Source organism: Mus musculus, chromosome 7 (assembly GCF_000001635.26).
Source record: "Mus musculus strain C57BL/6J chromosome 7, GRCm38.p6 C57BL/6J".
Taxonomy (NCBI): domain Eukaryota; kingdom Metazoa; phylum Chordata; class Mammalia; order Rodentia; family Muridae; genus Mus; species Mus musculus.
Genome location: NC_000073.6, coordinates 132,609,919 through 132,631,897, shown reverse-complemented (window position 1 = coordinate 132,631,897; position 21,979 = coordinate 132,609,919). Strand labels below are relative to the sequence as shown.

General features: G+C 48.8%; 1 protein-coding gene across 3 annotated transcripts in view; it reads right to left on the bottom strand.

Moving 5' to 3' along the window:
* Lhpp (phospholysine phosphohistidine inorganic pyrophosphate phosphatase) overlaps window positions 1-21,283 on the bottom strand; it is a 95,806-nt gene extending 74,523 nt beyond the window's left edge. The window contains exons 1-2 of one of the 3 annotated variants that reach the window (NM_029609.1): window positions 21,068-21,255; window positions 1,229-1,416 (exon numbers count right to left, since the gene is read on the bottom strand). In NM_029609.1, the coding sequence (NP_083885.1) occupies window positions 1,229-1,416; window positions 21,068-21,192 (313 nt within the window). In that variant the 5' untranslated portion in view covers window positions 21,193-21,255. Of the gene's footprint in view, window positions 1-1,228; window positions 1,417-21,067 lie in introns of all 3 variants that reach the window. The other 2 variants (XM_006508298.4, XM_006508297.2) reach the window with 2 other exon arrangements.
* Between the last annotated feature and the right edge of the window lie 696 nt (window positions 21,284-21,979).

Below are 21,979 nucleotides of genomic sequence, written 5' to 3'. Positions count from 1 at the left end.
TGGATTATAGGGGTACACCGCTGTGCCCAGCTTTACACACAGCTGTTGAGGATCAAACTCAACTCCTAGTGCCTGTGTAGCAGGTATTTTACTGACTGAGTCATCTCCATACCAGCCCCCAAAGTAAATGTTTTTGAGGTTGGTTATATATTTGAATATTTTCATAGTAAAGTATTAGGAAGAAAACATCAGTAATAAAACCCAGAGAAAATCAAAGCCTAAAACCAGGTGTTTCCTGAAAACACGGGCACGGCAGCAGCACGCGCCCCCAGCTCTGTTATGGCGGCTGGATTCCTTGGTTAGCACCACCTCTGAGCCAATGCTGCATTTGCCCCAATTCCTCTACTCCTCGTACATGCCTAGCAACCCTGGCAGCGCTCCTAACTACAGACAAAGGATGTGAGCAAGATGATTTCTAAAGGCTGAGCGAGCATGACCATGCCAGGGCAATGGTTCCACCCTCCAGCCTTCCAGAGAGCGCTCTCCTCCTCAGATGAGTACCCTGCCCAGAGATTTGTCAAAATGAAACCGGTATTGACGGAGGAAAGGAAAAAAAGAAGGAAGGAAGGAAGGGAGGAAGGAAGGAAGGAAAGAAGGAAGGAAGGAAGACAAAAAAGTGACCTCAAGAAAACCTCTCCCTCTGCTTTGTTCCACAAAAGCTCCCCACTGAGGGCTCAAGGATCTCTGGTCTTGCATTCTGACCAAAATCATCTGGCTTCAGACCTTGCTCCAAAGCCATCTGCAGATTTCACCAAACAGCAGGACCAGCTATCACTGAGGCAGCTCAAGGCTGTGGGTGGCAGTTTCTGGAAAGCTATGAACTGCAAGCTTGATTTGCATACCTTCATATTCACCCCGCGCCCTTCCTTCCTCCTTTCCTCTCTCAATAATCCCTTAGGTGAATCCCTGACCTCTTGCCTAGATCGAAGAACACCACTCAGGCTTTCCTCTAAGGAGCATCCTGAAGCTAGCCTTGAGGCTGGAGGTTAAAGTTGAGGCCTGATCTTACCTCTCCCCCATCCCCCAGCAGGAAGCCTCAAGAATTCTGAAAACTCACAAGTGTCACGGAAGAAGTCAGGCTTGCTGTGCATGTGTTTCTCATGGTTTGGCCCAAGGGGCGTGTGTGTGCATGTGTGCATGTGTGCATGTGTGCATGTGTGCATGTGTGCGTGCATGCAAGCCTTCTCCTCAGGCTTTACCTCAAAAGTCAAGCCCAAGGCAGGCCTACCTTCATGGATAAGCAAGTGTGGCCGCAGGCCTCGCTCCTTCAGGATCTGGCAGGTGGCTGGTGCAGGGGCAGTCACCTCTTCTTCTGAGATGTCAAACCCCAGCTGCTGAAGCACCCCCACCAGCTCTCTCAGGGATTTCTGGGACTCATTGGTACAGAACCTCACTTTCAGCGGGGACTGTTTCAGTCTAGGACAGGAAAACACAAACGAGAATGTGTTCAGCACAGAAGAACATTGCCTCCTGAGGAGAGACCAGAGAGGGACTTTTGCAAGGGCAGCTGGTTAAGAAGCAGTGTGTACCAGACAGACACAGATGTGTTCAGCCTAGGATTTCACAGCTGGAATAGACCACTACTTGACACAGAAAATGCTGGCAGACCACATCTCCAAATGGCTTGTCTATCCTCACATGATGTGAGTCAGATGAGACTTCCCAAGGTCTCCCTACCTCTGCTTGGAACACTTCATCCCAACCCCACTGCAGACATGTCACCTTTCCACCCGGGCCACATTTATCTGGCACTCCAGACCACACACACGTTTCTCATTCCACGGTGCTTGCATTCCCCACGTCTACGAGTTACTAACTCTGGATCCATACTTCTTCAACGGGGCAAGGCAGAGGTACCAAGCTGAGGTTTGACTTCTGGCTAACATCAATAATCAGAGAACCCCACTCTGCACAAACCCAGCATCTAGGCTCCATAAAACTGAGATGCACTGAAAGCCAAGAGCTGTTGAGGGTTGGTCTGACGCTGTGTATGCAAATGCTAAATTCTGAACCCCAAGATCTAGTTGTCCCCAGGCCTGCCCTTGTTGTATAAACCCCAATGTAAAGTTTTTGGTTAAATAAAAGTGATTACAGACAATTACTGCGAAAGAATACAGGTAGGCGTGGCCTCGCTTACCAGGCTGCAGGTTGCAAGGAGAGAAAGAACAGGAGAAAGAAGAAGAAAGAAGATGAAGAGAGTAGGAGGTCTCCACTAGACATGATGAACCAGGAGCTGAGCTGAGAGAAGGCCATTCTGACGACTGAGGGAGTAGAAACAACCTGGGTGAGACACAAACAGCAAGGAACCTAGGGGACACAGCTAGGAAGTAGCCAGTCTAGCATAGAAAAATAGTCTGAGCCGGGCGTGGTGGCGCACACTTTTAATCCCAGCACTCGGGAGGCAAAGGCAGGCAGATTTCTGAGTTGGAGGCCAGCCTGGTCTACAAAGTGAGTTCCAGGACAGCCAGGGCTACACAGAGAAACCCTATCTCAGAAAGAAAGAAAGAAAGAAAGAAAGAAAGAAAGAAAGAAAGAAAGAAAGAAAGAAAGAAAGAAAGAAAGAAAGAAAGAAAGAAAGAAAGAAAAATAGTCTGGGGGTAATTAATTATTGTGCTAAAGCTGATTAAACAAATCAGTAAGACTCTGCCTTGATCATTGAGCAGTGATGGCTGGATCATACTAAGAACTAATGGTTATTAATAGCACTTAGAACAAACAGCACCATGACCCTTCCCTCAGAGTGTCCTGGTGACACTTGAGTTTTGGGGACACAAAGCCACAGAAAGGATACCTCGAAAGGCCCCCAATGAGATGACATTCATCCCATCTACAGATAATCACTGTGTACTTGCTACACCCTGGGTGCTGGGAATGGCCATGGCCTCCCTGGTCACAGTTCTCAGGTAGCATGGAGGCTGGCTGGCAGTGAACAAGAAGGATCACAAGAAGGGCAATCTGCACCTGGGAAGAGAGGGGCCATGAAGAAACCACATGGGGAGAAGGGATTACAGCTAGATACACAAGAAGGCTGTGGGGAGGCCCTCACCGGGAAGCAACCTGGAGCTGAGACCTTGAGGAGAAAGTACCAGCCAGCTTTGCAAGAGAGCAAAGGAGGGCACATCCAGCAGCAGGAGTGGATCCTAGGTGGCAGCCAGCACACACACTGCACAGGGACAGCAAGCTGTGAGGCTGGTGCTCACCGGGGACCAGCATGCAGGAGGAGGCCATGCAGACCAGAAGCCCTAGCTCAAGGCTGGGATGAGCGATGAAGCAGTGACTGATGGGAGCTGTCCTGCTGGCTCCTAAACTCAGATTGAGCAGTCCTCACCTGCCTGAAGACAAGCCTGGAACTGATCCTAGCTGGCACCTACACAGAGCCCGGGCTGCACAGCCTAAGATCAGGGAGGCACTTTTTAAAAATCCTAGGAAGAGGCAGGAGAGTCTCAAGTTCCGAGCCAGCCAGGGCTACAGAGATCTCAACAGCAATGATGATGAAAACCCATGTCTGCAATCCCAGTGTGTAGGAGCCTGAGGCAGAAGGATTGCCATGAGTTTCTAGGCCAGTTTCTGTACTAGAATTAAAACTCCATCTCAAAGCCGGGTGTGGTGGTGCACGCCTTTAATCCCAGCACTTGGGAGGCAGAGGCAGGCGGATTTCTGAGTTCGAGGCCAGCCTGGTCTACAAAGTGAGTTCCAGGACAGCCAGGGCTATACAGAGAAACCCTGTCTCGAAAAAACAAAAAGACAAACAAACAAACAAACAAAACAAAAACCAAAATAACCAAAACTCCATCTCAAAAAAACCACCAAGCCGGACAAGCCAAGTTCAGCCCCTGGGGCCTACATGGTAGAAGGATGGAATCAATGACTTCTTTAACATGTCTTCTGAATTACACACACATGCCACTGCACATGTGAGCTCCATAAACTAAACAAATGTAATTAAAAAAATGAAAACAGAGAAGCTCAGCAAAAACCATCAAGTATGCCTATGGTCACTGGTCCCTGGTTCTCAAACAATATCCCTAAACACACTCTCACTGGTCTCTAAGAGACCGGGAGGCTGTCTTGACCTCATGCATCCTGTAAGTCCTGTTTTTATAATTGACACAATCCAATATTAAATGCACGTATCTTAACCAAGGGCATACATATGGTGAAGGAGTGTGCTCTTCAGTATTCTTACAAATATGGTCTCAGTCAAAGTTCTGTCATGTGACTGACCCAGTCATCCAAAACTGGAGCATGAAGTCAACACTTATTAATAGCCCACGAGTCCCAAGCCCAGTAAGGACATAACTTATCTCACTTCACAGGTTATGAAACTGAGCCCCAGAAAGGCCCAAGGCTTTCCATCCCTCCTCTTGAGCCAGATCAATTCCCCCAAGCTCTCACAAACCCCATAGAAAATGTTGGATGATGTTTTTTGCATTGTGTATTCAAATGCTTTTTTCTGTACCCAGAGGTCTGGTTGCAGCCCAGACTTTTGTATTGTTATTATGAAGCAGCTCCTGACTCAGCACAGTAGGGTTAGAATAGCTTAGAATCTGCCTAGCTATACTGCCTGAAGTCTTTAATAAATATAGAGGTCTTTATGTCATTATCCAGAGCAAGGGCGGGCATAAAAAGCCCATACTTTTTACAGGAATACCCAGGTCCAGGAGAGTTCTGTAGGCTAAGTGAATGGAGGAAGAGTGGCCCTTCCAGGAGTGGAGCCTCGCCCTCCCAGGTAGTCAGGGGGCTAGCAACCTCCACTGAGTGAATGGGAGATGATCTGGAGGACGAGCCTGGGTGGTGAAGCACAGAGAAGACAGGGATGAGCTGGGCATCTGCCCGCCATGGGCAGCGAGTGGGAGAGTTAGGACCCTCTTTCTGCCATGTCTGCGATATTCGCTCCACTCTGTCTCTAGTATTGCCTCTATTTCTCTAGGACTTCAAGTATCTCCAGTCTTCCAATTTATGTGCTTATTGCCCTTGTCCCCAACCCACACACTCCGAAAGTTTGGCAATGTGGTTTGCTGGATCCTGTATGACATGACATCTCTATGCTGGGCTCACAGGGAGTCCTTGGAAAAGCCTACAACGCTTTAGCTGCCACTTCCCTTAGGCTGTCTCTAATCCTGTGGGGGCCCCTAGCTCCCACAGAAGCAGGTGAGTTTCAGGGACCAACCAGGGTGCCATTTAGGAAGAACTCTAGATCTACAGCCTATGGCACACAGACCACATCTTCCACAGCCTTAGTGATTCTTATTATTCTTATTATTCCCTTTCTTATTATTTGTCTTTCTTAATAAGAGGTTTATGAATGACCAATTACTCTCAGTGGTTAATTGCCCTTCATAAAGATGGCTTTTTTATTTTTAAATTAGGCAGTTAATATATTGTGACTAATAGCATCACCTTGTGTATTATGGATGGGCCCTCATTGATTGGTGCCTGGAATGTGTGATTCACACCCAAGTTAATGGAGCACGTGTGTGAGGAAGTGCAGGGGTCTCGGGGGACTAATTACTGCTAATGAATGGAGATGTGACCTTCTCAGAACAGTGAGCAATCGGTGTGACAGTGAGATGGCAGAGCCTCACATCTGTCACTCCAAACACGACTTCTGATGAGGGTGGGAGGGAGCAGCTTCTTGTCTCCTCTGAGATACCAACATGAGTTTGCTGGAAATCAGTGGTTTCTATTTGCTAGTTCATCTGTCCAGGAACAATAGGGTTGGAACTATATATGCAGAGCTCTCCCTCAGAATCCTGTCCCTTTGTGCCACCGACACTGCCCACTTTTGATATGTCAACACAGGTCCTGTGACCAGCCCATGAGGTCTCTTTATTTAAAATCACTGAAAATCATTACAGTAGTCACTACTGTTATTAAGATAGCAAAGTGTGAGCTGGAGAGATGTCCCAGTGACTAAGGATACTTCCTGCAGTTACAGAGGACCCAGGTTTGGTTCCCAGCACCCATGTGGCAGCTCACAACTGTATGCACCTTCAGTTCCAGGGGATCACACAGCCTGTCCAGGCCTCTGTGGGTACTTACACACATGGTGCACAGACACCCATACACATAAAATTAAAGATTACATTTTTAAAGTCTAAAGCTAATAAAACCAATACAGGTTTTCATGGATTCTTGGTTGGAGAAGCACTGTCATTGTGCTCAATGTCCATGGCCCGATCTTGTCTTCATACCCCAGGGCAGGTCTTCCTCACAGGTGACCCTTGATACCAACGAGCTAACTGAGTAATGTATTCCCCACTCAGGAGAAGGAAGGGAAGTCTCCTAGAAGAGAAATGACCCAGGTCACCTGGCCCGAGAGCATAAAGCTTTTGGGGCCCTCAGCTACACATGAACTTGTGAGCAGGCACAGAGGACAAAATGCCCAGGACCTTTGAATGTAACACTATGCCCCGGGCAGGGCCCAGCAGACCCAACTCTCTGCTCTGGGGCATCCTACTCTAGGGAGGGGTGAGACGTGTGGGCCTGACCTGTGTGTGTACCTGGGTTGAAACTGAGATGGGCAAGATGCTGCATACCAATGTGAGGCCTGAATGGCCTGAGCTATGGAGTGAAGTATGCCTCACCAAATATCTACAATGAAACCCTAATGTCCGCCTTTGGACAGTAAATTATGATTAGGTACAATCACAAGACAGGGGATCTCATATGATAGGCCTGGTATCCTCAGAGACCACTCGGGCTGGGTGTGGTGACATATGCTTGTAACACCAACAATGAAGGCAGAAGCAGGAGGATTGCTGTAAGTTTGAGACCAGCCTGGTTCTCCTGGCAAGTTTCAGGCCTACCAGAGATACATAGAGATCCTCCCCCGCACAAACAAACAAACAAACAAACAAACTGAAAGACCCCTGAGAAGCCTAGTGAAGCTGTCCTCCCTCTCTTTCTTGCTCCCCAACCTTTCTCAAAGCTCACACAGCAAGGAGATCATGTGAACACACAGTAAAATGGCTGTCACTTATCAGCTAGGAAGAAATGTCACCAGAACCCAACCATGCAAGCACCCTGGTCATGGGCATCCAGTGCCTCCAGCCCCAGAAGAAAGGAAGATATGCAGTGTAAGCCGCAGCTTGGTGGTATCTGTTACAGCGACCCGAGCAAAGGGAGCCGAGAGACGACAGCTACATCTCTGGGTGAGCGCCAGCGCCACATGGGACAGATCTGGCCTTGGGAGACCTAGAACAGATCCCACATCATGAGGAAAGCTCAAAAAGGCACAGCTTGCAGAGAGCTACAGAAGGGACACGGGTGAAGGACAGTGGCTGCAGGTCCATCCCAACACACTAAAGCCTTGAAGGGGGATGCTCCTGGCTGGCCTGCAGGCCCCATTAAGATTGTGGCCAGAGTCTTAGCCACTGACTCGCCCCTGAAAGAGTTCTACTTCCTGTGACCCAACTGGATCTTTGAACTGACCTTAACCTCAGCCAGCAGGCCAGGATGCTCCTCTGAGTGACAACATCGCCCCGTGCAATTACTGTGCATAGATGAGCCGGTCCCTTACAAATCACCTCGGACTTTACACATCTGCTGGCTGTCGGGCATCTGCCAGGAGCGCTCACCCGAAAATAATGGAAACTCTCTCATTACTGCTCCGTGGCAGGTAAAGTGTTAGGACAATTACTGGACATCCTGCGTGACCTTGGGACAGCTCAAAGCCTGCCCTCTCCAGCTTGCCAAGGTCTGAGAAACTGAAGAGTCATGAGTTCCCCTCAGAGGGACCAAAAAAGGAGGCCAGGCAGGGCCAGGAGCTTGCCAGGGAAAGAACAGCCAGTGTCCCTCCTTCTCTTCCTGTAGCCCTGGCTTTTGTTGCCTTTATCTGCCTGGAGGTCTTCTCATTATCAGTGACTGTATCTTCATCATCCCCTGGATCGGAATCCTATCCTTTAAGGCCAGGTCCACATGCTCTTCCCTCCAAAGGCCCCACCTTATCCTGTTCACACAGAGGCCACCCTCCACTAGTTTATCCCCTGCATGACACCAAGACATCTTTCCTCCTGTTGCTCTGCCAGCTCTGGGCTCCTGAAAACCAGAGTGGTGACTTCAGCATATCATGTCCTTTGCTTCGATGGGTGTCACAAGAGCAGACAGGGCAGAGCACTCCTGGGGACCACTCCAGGGACTACAACTTTAGGTGCCACACCACCTCCAGTAGGATCTGTGGGACAAGTTCCACAGACTGAGGCAATTAACTTCAAAAGGGGAGGCCTATGGGAACTGGTTGTGGAACTCTTCTCGAGAAAAATTATTGAGCCATAGTTCTCAGGGCAATCTATTTGTTTTGCTTTCTCTTATTCTTTTCTTATTTCATATATTCCTGGTAGCCCAGGCCAAGATCTTAAGCAAGAATAATGGGTAAGATACCATCTCTAGAAATGAGGTCACTAACATGACCTTATCCTCGGGGAAACCAACGCTTTACTTTTTAAATCACTTACAAAACTATGATGATAGATAAAAACTTTCCCAACAATAAAATTTCATATGGTTACACATGTGTCATCAGAGGTGGGTTTTGGTATATGGTAAAGAAAGCCTTAATTAGAAAGAATTAAAATAGTTTAAATTTATGTGTTGAAGATTTATAAAAAAATCAGGCTTTACGTAATAATAATTATATATTATTAAATAAAAATTGACCATGGGACTAGAGAATTAGCTCAGTTGTTAAGAGTGCTGACCATAAAGATTTATTAACCTGCCTCTGTAAACATGCCACTAGCCTTGGATGGCTACCCCCACTGAATACATCCTCTTAGAATTGTTATATTTTGATGATTTATAATGATGTTACCTCTTCTGTTTGTGATTCACTGAATACATAGTTTCAGAGTGGTAATGCTTGGATGATTTTTGTGCTTCACTGTGCCAAATGACTTTTGTTGGTATTTGTGATTGTTTCACTGGATACAGTTTCTAAGAGACGTAATGTTTGGTTTTTTAATGTATAAAATCCCCTGCTTGAGAGCTGCACAATACACTCAGATTCAAACTGCCTCTGTGTTTGTTTCTGCTTGTCACCGCCGAATCCTTACCCACCTAGCTTCGAGGACCCTCACTCCAGGGACCCCTAGACCCGACTGGGGTGGTCCGTGGCATATGAACAACTAGGTAGAGCTATGGGGCTGTGGGAAGAGTCAGGGTTCCCAAAACCAAAAGAATTCATGGAGACCACAAGACGGTAAGGAACTACTGAGCAGGATCAGCGGGACCCTACAGGACAGGGCCGTCAAAGGGCTTAAACCATGTGCTTACAAGCTAAATGTCCGTGAAGTCATCTCAAACTTGGGAAATGGTAGTTCACAGGCTCATTGGGGTCCACAATGGACAGGGAATGACTGGCATATCCTTGCATGGAGGTTATTTGAAAGCCTTCTGGTTTCTGTCCAAAGTGAGTCTGATGTGGTACCCAAATCTAGTAGTGCTATAGATCCTTTACTGGGAGTGACCTATGACTCAAATTCCAAATTGGATCCAAGGCCCACCTGGTACCAGAGAAGCTCATGGGGCAGAGATTGTGAAAGTTTCCTCCAGTCTTCCACTACTCTAACCACTAGTCCTACTCAGACCTCACCTAGGGTGAATTGGAGGGTCTCACATACTATCGAAATGGGAAGCAGGGCCGTGAGAGGCCATTTCCTATGGGAAGTGTCAGTCAGTTACTTTTCTGTTGGTGTTGAAAAATACCTGGTAAAGTGCTTGAGGGAGGAAGGGTCTATTCTGGCTCCCAGTTCAAGGGGTGAACATCCCATCATGGTGGAGAAGGCACGGCGGCATTTGTGTTCACAGGTGAGAAGCACAGACAGCTGCATGCTGGCGCTCAGCTAGCGTTCTCCCTCTTATTCAGCCTGGGATACGGTAACCCATAGAATGATGTCATCCACATACAGGGCAGGCCTTCCCATGTATTAGCCACGTTAGAAAATCCCTCCCAGACATGCCCAGAGATTTGTCTCCACATTAATTCTAGCTCCAGTTAACATGTAGTATGAACAAACCATCACAAGGGAAGAAGATCTTAATACTACCTCTAGGGTTATTTGAAAAATACAGGCAGCTAGCTCCCCAGGATCCTCCGCAGCCAGAGGGTACCAGAATGGATTTGGTTTGGCTTAGTTTCTTGAGACAGAGTAGGCCAAGAGAGCCTTAATTAAACAACAACAACAAAGAAGCAAAACCAAAACCAAAACCTCTTGCCTCAGCCTTCTGACTGCTGGACTTAAGCGTGCACTACCATGCCTGGCTCCTGAAAAGCTTTTCTTTCTTCCTTCCCTCCCTCCCTCCCTCCCTCCCTCCCTCCCTCCCTCCCTCCTTCCCTCCCTCCCTCCCTCCCTCCCTCCTTTCCTTCCTTTCCTTTCCTTTCCCTTCCCTCCCTCCCTCCCTTCCCTCCCTCCCTCCCTCCCTTCCTCCTTCCCCCCTCCCTCCCTCCCTCCTTTCCTTCCTCCCTCCCTCCCTTCCTCCTTTCCTTCCTCCCTCCCTCCCTCCCTCCCTCCCTCCCTCCCTCCCTCCTTTCCTTCCTTTCCTTTCCTTTCCCTTCCCTCCCTCCCTCCCTCCCTTCCCTCCCTCCCTCCCTCCCTTCCTTCTTCCCTCCCTCCTTTCCTCCCTCCTTTCCTTCCTCCCTCCCTCCCTTCCTCCTTCCCCCCTCCCTCCCTCCCTCCTTTCCTTCCTCCCTCCCTCCCTCCCTCCTTTCCTTCCTCCCTCCCTCCCTCCCTCCTTTCCTTCCTCCCTTCCTTCCTCCCTCCCTTTATAAAGAAGGTGCCAAGGAGTCCAGGTGAGCTTCAAAGTCAATATGTAGCCATGGATGACCTTGAACTCCCGATTCTCCAGTTTCCTCCTAAACGGGGATTATAAGCTGCCCCATCTCAGAGCTGGCACTCAGAGGGCTCTTGGGCTCCATGCTGGAGACACTATCAAGACTGGCACAGAAGAGACACACCTCTGAGACCTCTGAGACCTGTGAGACCTCCATGAACTCCTCACTCACTGACAGCAGAAGAAAACTCCCAGGGTTGGAAAGCCTCAAACACAGCACAAGCCAGGCTGGTCCTGCTACACCTTCCCAGTCCAGCCTTCCCAACCTTCTCGAGCTCCAGTGGGCACTGTTGAGCAGTGTCCCATATGTGTGGTCACTATGTGTGGTCAGAGTCCAAACTCTGAGCAGAGAGCATAACAGCAGTGCACAGTGGCCAGGTCTTAGCTCCTCTGGATGAAGGCCATTAGGGCAAGTGCTTTCAGGAAGGCCATGTGACTTAGGCAGGTCCCCAGCCAAGGCCCTTACAAAACACATAGTACCCCGTCCCTGTGCTGGTGCCCACATCACCTGCCCTCAGAACATCCAACCTGTGTTCTCTATGACGTGCTTAAGCTCAGATCACAGGGATACGCCAAGGCCAGAGCATCGATTTTATAGCAATTGACAAACACGTGAGTCAAGCACATGAACTTGGTAACCGGGGAGATCCTGGTGCCCTGCCGACCTAAGTGGGTCACCCAAAAGGGAGACTGAGGGAGATGAAGCACGCTGGGGATAGCCATGGGAACAAATCTCACTCTCCAGCCCTGCAAACTCAGGTGGCAGGCAGTCATCCCCAAGCAGCCGTGGCCTTGAGCAGGCTAGATGGTTGAGGGTCAAGTAACCCATGGGCAAGGGGAAGCTGGGCTCACAAAGCAAACATGCCTCCCTGTGTGTCCTGCAGCTGGCTGCCTACGTCAAGCAAACGCCGGGTTCCTCATTTATGCAGCAAGGCATTCATAGCAGATACCAGATAGGGTTTTGATTCGATATTTAAAGAGACACTGGGAAGTACATGGCAAATTGCAAATACTCAATAGTAAATGTCAGAGATGATTACATGGTGACATGTGCCGGTGTTGGCCATCTCAACCTTCTACTAGACAGGTTCAGTCCAATAGGAAGCCAGGGTTTCCATGAAGCAAGACCAAGGGAGAGGAGCCCTGAGTGAGGGAGTTCTACTCAGGGAGATGCAGCATCAGGACTTGGTAGGTATCGTGGAGGCACCATGACAGGGAGACGTCAACCTTCCCCATCCCCCATCTCATAACAGCAAGCAGTGCTTGAATACTGCTTTGCTAATCAGCTTCTCTCTCTGTCCTGGGGGCTTTGGCATCGTAAGTGAGCTTCACGGGTTACGTGAGCTTCACGGGTTACCTGCGCCACACTCAAGATAAATCAATAACTCTGATCCAGAACACCCACACTGGCTGCTCTGACTTCCAGGGTGATCTTGCCTACCATGCTTGAGATTACAGCCGAGACAACTACAGCCTCCCACACTCACCTCAGGCTCTCAGCCTCCTTCCTGCAAGCTCAAGTTCACAGATCAATTATGACACCAGCCAGGTAGAGGGGGGTGGGTGTATTTGTCTTTTAAAAGATGGTATGGGCTGGTGAGATGGCTCAGCCGTTAAGAGCGCCGACTGCTCTTCCAAAGGTCCTGAGTTCAAATCCCAGCAACCACATGGTGGCTCATAACCATCCGTAACGAAATCTGATGCCCTCTTCTGGAGTGTCTGAAGACAGCTACAGTGTAATTATATATAATAAATAAATAAATATTAAAAAAAAAAGATGGTATATGAGCTGGGCGTGGTGACGCACGCCTTTAATCCCAGCACTCGGGAGGTAGAGGCAGGCGGATTTCTGAGTTCGAGGCCAGCCTGGTCTACAAAGTGAGTTCCAGGACAGCCAGGGCTACATAGAGAAACCCTGTCTCGAAAAAACCAAGAAAAAAAAAAAAAAAGATGGTATACTAGTCAGGCACAGTGGTGAGCACCTGGGATCCTAGGGCAACAGTTCTCAAGCTATAGGTCACAACCCCTTTTGGCAGGGGTGGGGGTGGGGGTGGGGGTGGGGGTGGGGGGGCGTCATATATCAGATACTTACATTACGATGTGTAACCGTAGCAGAACTACAGTTATGAAGTAACAACGAAATAACCTTATGGTTGGGAGTCACCAACAATGTGAGGAACTGTATGAAAGGGCTACTAGAAAGATCCAGAACTGCTGCTCTTGGGAAACAGGAGCAGGATAATATTCGTGGCCTCAGCAGCTCAGGTCTCCCTATGTTCTGGGCAGCAAAGTGAAATCTTCATCTCGAAAGTAACCAGTAAGGTGAGGTGGCTCAGCCAGTACAGGAGCCCACTGCCAAGACTGGTCACCAGAGGACGATCCTGAGCCCCCACGTGGTGGAAGGAGGACTGACTCCTGCAAGTTAACATCTAAGTTCTACATATGTGCCATAGCACAAGCACGCACGCGCGCGCGCACACACACACACACACACACACACACACACACAGTGCAAACTAAATAAAACCATGAAATCATTTTTTAAAGGTATCTATATGTTAGATTTCAGGCATTTCGCTGGCTTGCCCTCAGGCACCTAGCAATTGCTTAGCCCACGACCCACCCCAGTCAGGTGCGACAGGTGTGTGCTGGATTAAAAACAGACTAGTCAGCCACTCCAGCTCTTTGTCTGTTCTCAGCATCTCCTCTATCTGTTCTCTGTGGGTACCCCACCCCGACACCCCTTTTCTCTGCCCTCACGGCTCTGCTCCCGTATGTCTGCTTGTCTACATGTCTACTCCTCTGCCTCTACCTCTTCCTCAGGTCCTCGCGCCTCTCCCTTCCCCCAATAAGCCCCTTTATCCCAGGTCTGTTGTAGGTCATAATTTCTCAGGGGTGTACTTTGACTCGGGCCTACTAAATAATGTACCCCCTTGCCTCATGGTATTCCATTACACTGTATATATACATCACCCTATAGCTTATTTATAAACATATAGTTCAGGTCAAATATGAACTAATCAAAAGAGCTAATTCTCTCTCCTTCCCAGCTACACAGAGTCTGCAATCTGGATACGGTGTCATCCAGAGACTCTACAGTCTGGACAAGGCACTGTTCAGCCACTCTCTCTCCTGATACCCTTGGGTGGTCGCTGGCGTACAAATCAGATGTGTGCAGTCGACACACCCCCAACCTCACCACCCTCACTCCTCAAAACACCCTCAGGCTTTGCACTGACTGATCTCTCAGCAAACATTCTTTCTTCTGATTTCCTGCTTAATTTGGGTTTTCTTTCCCCAAATGAAATATAGAAGAACAACCGTTCTGTGAGACTGCAGCCTGGTGAGCCAGCTCAGCAGGTAAAGGCTCCAGATGGCTTGAGTTCAAGCCCTGAGATCCACATGGTGGAAAGAGAGAACCAACTGCTTTAAACTGTTCTCAGACCTTCCCATGTGTGCATGTGCGTACAAGCACAATTAACTAAATGTCATTTTTAAAATTTACTCTGAGGGTTATAACGAGTTAAGACCTTACTCTGGTTGAACACAGAGTTGGGGAAAGGGGAGACAGGAAAGATCAGGAGAGGGAGATGCTCTGGGCTTTGGAGGGAACTTAAAAGAAAGGCTATGAAAGACCCACAGGGTCAGTCTGAGGCAGGTACTGTGGCAGAGGTGATGGCATAGACCTTGGGCTTTTCTCCGAATCAAGTGCTGGCAAGGACATTAACTGAAAGACGTTACCTATGTTATGAAACTTCAAGCGTTGGCTGACATTACAAAACAGACAACCCAGAATCCAGGAGAAAGAAAGAGTGCGCTGCTCTGGTTCTGGTTCATGCCCTCCCCATCATGGCTCACCTGTGGACAGGAAAAGGGCAATATCACTCAATATCACCATCAGCTCTTGCCCAAGGGTAGAGACCCTTGCCCAGGGCCTGGGTGGAGTCACCAGAGCTCCTGGTAGGCAGGGTAAGCAAACCCAAGCAAGAGCCTTCCCCAGCTGACTCCTGGGCTAGCTTGGCCCAGAGATGGGACTGAGAGAAAGCAACTTGGCATGGTCCACTCTCTTCTCTGTTATGGTCCTGGGAACCTTGTCCTCCTGACTGAATGCTGTCCTGACAGCTGAGCATTGAGGTCCTAGAGGTGAGGACTAGCCAGATTTCAAAGCTGTCCTTCCCGATCACTGGCTGCTGCACCCAGACTTTCTGTATGGCATCTGGGTTTCCTTAGCGTCCCTATGACTTCACCCTGAGGATCGAGAGGAGCCACCTGGAAGGCTAGGCCTGGCTCACCATTCTGGGTGGGAATTGCTTTATGAGACTGCCCTGCGCTGAGGCCAAGCCTGGCTCCTTCCGCTGGCCCCAAAAAGGCCAGTCTGGCCTAGGCTGGTCCAGATGTGCTTTAGTGGCCTTCGACAGGATGCAGTAAATGCTCATCTCCTTTCACATGCAGATGCCTCGGGGCCATCACTAGGGCCTGCCCAGCCGCCAGGGCCTTTGTGCTGCAGCCCCTGCTGTGCCCTGCCTGCCTCTGAATGGCTTCCCTGAGGGAGCCCAATCTGCCCACAAATGGGCTCCAATAAATGCCTTTGGGGGGGTGGGGGGGGGGGACCCAGGCGGTTACAGATGTCTACACCTGCCCACAGGTCCTACAACAGTCAGTCAGCCCCACCCAGCAGCTTCCAGGACTAAGTGTGTGTATGGGGGTATAGGGTGAAGCTGCCCTTCTTCCATCTAAGAGCATCTAGGAAGCTCTCAGGTTCACCTCTCTGGATGTCAACTCGATGCTCATGGGACCTGTGAGGCCTGTGAGCACCTGCAACCCCAGACTTCCACCCATACAGTCCAGGTTCGGTCTACTTGACACACTAGCCTACCCAGCACAACTTGTTCACTATTGGTTTCCATTTGGTCTCCGGCACTGGTCACACTGCCATTGATTTCTAGCCACCTGGCTCACTATCAGATTCTCTGGGTCTAGAGCAGCACGTTCCTGGTACTGCGGGGATCCAACTAAAGTTTGCTGGGTTTGTGTGTGGATTCATGCATTCCTTTGCATTTGTGAAAATTCAGCCCCTTTTTCTGCTTCTCAGGACCTCCACCCTCATCTTGGAAAGGACTCAATGAGCAGGTGTGAAAGTGAGTCTAAGGAATGAGGCTGGCGAGCCTCCTTCAGGTGACCTCCATCTCGTTTTCAAAGGCCCGTCCCCCAATAAGTGAGAACTTCCTAGAAAATGTAAAAATAAAAAAAATAATAATAAAAAATCTGACACCCCAGAAAACCCAGAGAGAATAATGGAAGACAGTGAGCCACCCCCTCCTGGACTCCAAAAACTGAAGATGCCTCCTGGGGGCTGCTGTGCCTGGGAACTGCCAGGGTCCCCCCAGGGCCTCACCCCACCCCCATCTCATGTGTCCCTCTGCGGCTGAGGGCCTGACCCCAGGAACTTCCTCTGCACTCTGGCAGAACTTCAAAGGGAGTCCTGCACTTCAAGGGGTCACAGAGGGAAAGATCCGCCAAGGCCACACAAGCCAGCTGGATGCCCAGCTGTGTAGCCTGGCAAGCTGGACCCATCTGTGAAGGATTCTGGGAGGGCCAGTATTGGCTCATCCACCCAGAGAGGAAAACCCTACCCCCACCGGGGAAAACTTCAAAAGCAGGTGTGTTTTAACAGAGGGCAAACCTCTTACCCAAGCCTCTGGCACATGTCACAGGGGAGGAGGGTGGGGCGGTGGGGCTGCCCTACTACGCCTGAGCAGGAAGGTTTGGCCTTATAGAGGGGCCAGGGATGCTTGGAAGCATTCTCAGCCAAAGCCACAGAAGAAATGAGGCAAGGAAAGGATTGTCAGTCAAGAGAGACCAAAGGTCCCTTGAGATGCTCCAGCAGACCAGGTAGAGATTTAGGGACTTGACCCAATACCAAAGGAAGCGGGGAGCTCAGAGATGTCAATGTCAGGGCCTCTGGGTTCCTTGCCCCCTCAACGGGCATAATCTCACAGGCTCCAATAAAGAGGGCTTTCCCCTCGGCCTGCTCCACAGCTGCCTTCAGTGTATTTTAGGATTGTTGTCACAGGCTGCTACATTTCAGTGTCACCACACCAGAGAGAGATACCCCTGCTATGCAAGCCTGCAGGGGTCAAAACAGATCTTTTTAAATTTCTTTAAGATGTATTTATTTTATGTGTATGGTTGTTTTACTGTGCAGCCCATGCGTGGGTGTTGGGAGACCCTGGTCCTTTGCAAGAGCAGCAAATGCCACCTCTATAGTAGTCAGGCACATCTTAGAAAAGCTTTCCGAGGACCAGGCACAAGCCCAGAGCTCACAGGGACCTTCCTAACACCACAACTCTTTGCATCCTTTTCTTGGGCAGCACTGTGACAAGCTAGGAGTGTCAGTTCAGAGGCAACCATTTAGGGCAGTGGTTCTCAACCTGTGGGTCAGAGCCCCTGTGGCCAACCTCTATCTCCAAAAATATTTAACAGTAGCAAAAATTACAGATATGAAGTAGCATCGAAAATAATTTTACGGTTGGGGGTCACCACAGCATGAGGAATTATAGTAAGGGGTTGTAACAGTAGGAAGGTTGAGACCACTGATTTAGAGGGAAGCCTTGCCAGTCCTTTGCCCCCCATAAGTCCAGGCATAGATCTAGGATGACAGCTAAGGGCCTGCTCTGGGGCTGGCAGAGTGGGGCTTCAGGGTTTTCTTTGCTATCCTAGCTTAGGTACCTCACTCTGAGTCTCCAGTAGGCCTGCTAATTAAGAAAGATAGCAACAGGCCTGACAGTGGTGGTACACATCTTTAATCCCAGTGCTCAGGAGGCAGAGGCAGGCAGATCTCTGAGTTCAAGGCCAGCCTGGGCTACATAGAGAAACCCTGTCTCCAACAAAACAAAACAAAACAATCAACCAAACAAGGGAGATAATAGCACCCACCTTGGACATCAGAGAGCTATAAAAGAAATCACTGATGAAATGCCTGTGGGTAGAGAACACTCACCCTCAAAGGCCAGCCCCTGGGAGATCCTTGGACACTGCCTGACTGGGAGGTGTACTATCCAGAGCCACACTACTGTCTAGAAATCAAAGGCTCAGACAAGGGGCATCACCTCTTGTCAGTCCCTGCCAACATCTGTGCTCCTGACAGGAGAAAAACAAAAACAAAAAATGGAGACAGGGACTGAGGCTCTGCATCTTCATAGCACCTTTGCATTATTTTTCATGGGGCTGGAAAGTAATGACCCTGCCACTGCTGGCAACGAAGGGGACAAAGATATAGCTCCACAGAGCTACCCTCAGCAGCCAGAGGAACTAACTCCACTGGACTTTCAGAGACCTCATTTCAGGCCAAACCAGGAGTGGTGGCTTCAACTCTCATCAGATTTTTCAGGACTGGTCAGTTTATGAAGCAGAATTGGAAGTTCTGTTGAAGATATTTTAATTTCGACTTAAGCACAAGGCTGAAGAGAGAAAGAGAGGCACTCAGAGGGAACTAAGACATGCCCAGATGCACAGGTTTGCTGAAGAGTCCCGAGCAGTGAGACACACCCAAGCATAAGGATAAGCATCTCACCAGGCACCACCCCACTGTCTTAGCATCCACTGTAACCATCAGGAGGGCTCTCAAGTTACATCTTAGATGGTTGTTAAGAATTTTTATTTTTATTTCTCCATTTTCTCTCCCTGCCCTGCCCTCCCCCGCCATCCCCCTGCTTTATGCCCCTCGTAAAACCATTCTCAGCGTGCAGCTGAGGAAAGCCACATGTTATAACTCTGATTCGGAATGGTTCAAAAGCTTTAAAAATGTTGATATATAAAGCTGGACAATGAAGGGGCTTTCCTCCATTCTTCCCAACCCACTTCTTTATGCTCCAACCCCATCTCTTCACTAAGACTCCAAAATAGTAGCAAGTGTCTCTCCGGGGTTTATGCAAACACAGCAACAGGAACATGTGCATTCCTGCCTTTTCTACTGCAAACAGGACACACGTGATTGCTGTCCTCGCTCACACTGTATGGTGCTCACTCTGGAGAGAGGGACAGCGACTCTTCCCTGATTATGGAGAGTGATTGTTCTTGGTCCTTTATGGTTTCAAAAGACACAACTTTTATTTCAATTACTTCTCTTTTCTCAATCTCTCTCTCTCTCTCTCTCTCTCTCTCTCTCTCTCTCTCTTTCAGACAGGGTTTCTTTGTGTAGCTTTGGCTGTCTTAGAACTCATTTTGTAAACCAGGCTGGACTTGAACTCACAGAGATCCTCCTGCCTCTGCCTCTTGTGTGCTAGGATTAAAGGTGTCCGCCACCACTGTCCGGCTCAGTTATTTCTAGTAAACAAGTCAGAACAAATACCCAGAATTGTACCCACTACTGCAGTGCCAATTTTGTCTTCTCACATAAGGTAGCAGCACTTGGTTCTACGAAGTCTCAAAAAAAAAAAAAAAAAAAAAGAAAGAAAAAAAGTGAACTTGTTCCCAGTTTTATCAAAAAAAAAAAAAAAAAAAAAAAGAACCTATTGGTATAGTTTGAATTTGCATTTCTAATGCAACGGGTGGAGCATCTTTCCTGCGCTGAGGGGGTCACCAGTGTCTCTTTCCTGGTGAGTCTTCTGTCTTCTGTCCACATTCTCACTCAATGGCTGACTTTTTTGATTTATATATTCTGGGCCATAGATGTGAAAGCTTTCTTGGCAAGATGCCAAAAGAAACCTCATTTTCATTATACATATTTGTACATGTATCCATGTTCATATGTGTGTGTGTGTGTGTGTGTGTGTGCGTGTGTGTAGATACACATGTATGACACCGGTAATCTCAATTGGCAGCTCGATGAGAGCTAGCATCATCCAGAAGACAAGCATCTGGGCCTGTCTGTGGGTGGACTCTCTTCAGCTGTTAATTAAAGTGGGAAGTCACTTCCTACAGGTGGCACTATCCCGGGGCTTATATGCTTTGGCACTATCTTCACGTATACTCATCTATGGTGAGTGACTCAGTTTATTCATTTGAGCACAAACTATGGTCTACCTTCCTTCCAATGAGATCCTCATAACGTCCTGGCTGCTTACATCGTCCAGTGTCTGTCCCGCTACACTCTAAGAGGGGCCTCCACAGAATTAACTGCTCATATCCAAGGCTCAGTGAAACAAAGCCAGCCTTAAGTTCTGGAGTTAGTGGAGACAATGTAGAAGCCAGAAAGACATGTAAACTGGACTTTCACCCACCCAGAAGGTCTAGGTGTTTCCTAGGACTAGCTGTCCCATACCAGTCCCTTTCACTGTGCTACAAAACATAGTCTGTGTCCTTGTTACACCATCAGTGCCACCCCTCTTGCTCAAGTGTTCTCTCTCTCCACAACCATACGCGCGCGCGCACGCACACACACGCACACACACACACACACAAACAGATAAGTAGGGGAGGGCCTCTCGGGATCAAAGGACTTACTTAACTGCAAATAAGTAAATAGTGCTAGTTAGGTCAGGGTACCCCAGAGAGTGATATTGAGAGAATAATGCTAAACAATGAGCAGCCTCCAACTGCTCATCCACATTACACAAAGCTATCTGCGGACCAAAGACAAATAGCCCAGGTTTAATGCCAATTGTGGTCTCTGACAGCATTCTGCATTGGCAAGGTGTAATGAGCCAGACCCCTTGTCCTCCTCAAATCAAAACCAATACAAGAGAATTAGATGGCTAGCCATGTATATGATTTAAAGTTTTCTAAGAGAAACAGGTGGATCATTTGAATAGTTTACTTAGCCTAGTATATTAAAAATAGTCACTTAAACGTGTAAGCAACATCAAGAAATATTTTAAAGTAACTTTTCCATTTATTTACTTTTAAGATGGAGGACATGCATGGAGGGCAGAGAGAGGCAACTTACGGTAGCCACCGTTCTTATTCTACCATGTGGGTCCCAAGAATTGAACTCAGGTGTCACACACAACTGGCAATGAGTGTCTTTACCCATGGAGCCATCTCCCCGGCCTAACAGGTTGCAATATTAATGAGATAGTCTACACTTTTTGAATCTGTATTTTACTTGCAAGTTAACCAACTGCTTCCAAAACACAGCTTCAACCCATAAATGCCTAGGACCAACCCAACCTTCCCCCGACAAGGTTCCTAGCCAGCCTGAGGGGTGGAGCTAGCACTCGAGAAGGCGGAGCTAGCGCGAACGCCCCGCCCCCGGTAGTTGACACAGCCGGGAACCCCCTGCATTGAGCTCACTAACCTCGCCACTGCCTCCACAGAGCCTGCGATAGCGGTTGCACCGCTTGCGCTGCTATCACATAGCACCCCGGAGATGTCAAGCAGCACTCCCCGCACGCCCGTCAGCCGCTCAGCCCATGCGGCCATCGTGTCCAGCTATAAATCCGAACTCGGCGTCGCCGCTGCTTTTATCCCGCAGCCACGCCTCCCGCGCGGGGTTGCCTGGGAAATGTAATCCGCGGCGGGCGGGCCGGGAGCAAACTGGGAACCACGTGGACCAGCCTGACGCTTGACTATCAGGAAAAGCAGTGAACGCATCCTGCGGAAGGAGTTCAAACCCCTAAGAGTCAGGACATGACAACTTGAAATGAAAAGTGAAACAGTCCAGGAGGGATGGCTCTCACCTGTAATCCCCAGCAGGGCTGAGAGTGTGAAGCCAAGATGCCACAAGGGGGTAAAGGTGTTTGGCACAAAACTTAACTTTAATTCTATTCCCAGGACCCATACAATAGCAGGAGAAAACCTATTCCTGACATTGTCCCCAGATCTCCCCACGAGTGCATGCACACACACGTATACTAATTAAATAAATGAAATTTTAAGTGTTGGAGACATCCTAGCCTCAGTAGTGAGGTTCTGTCTCAAAAATGGAAGAGAGAGGGAGAGATCTTGCAGGCGGTTAGATGGCACCATCCAATTCCTTGGAAACACACTAAAGGAACGTGTGCAAACAGAATGACTGCGGTGTAAATAAATGATAATGCCAAGACAAGCTGAAGAAAATTAATGTAGAGGATACAGGTTGCATATCAGAGATGCTGAAAGAAATGTGCTGAAAGAAAGATCAGCCAGGGGAGGTGGCAGAAGCAGCTGAAGCTCTCAGAGTTTGAGGTCAGCCTGTTGCGAGTTCCAGGACAGCATGGACTACACAGAG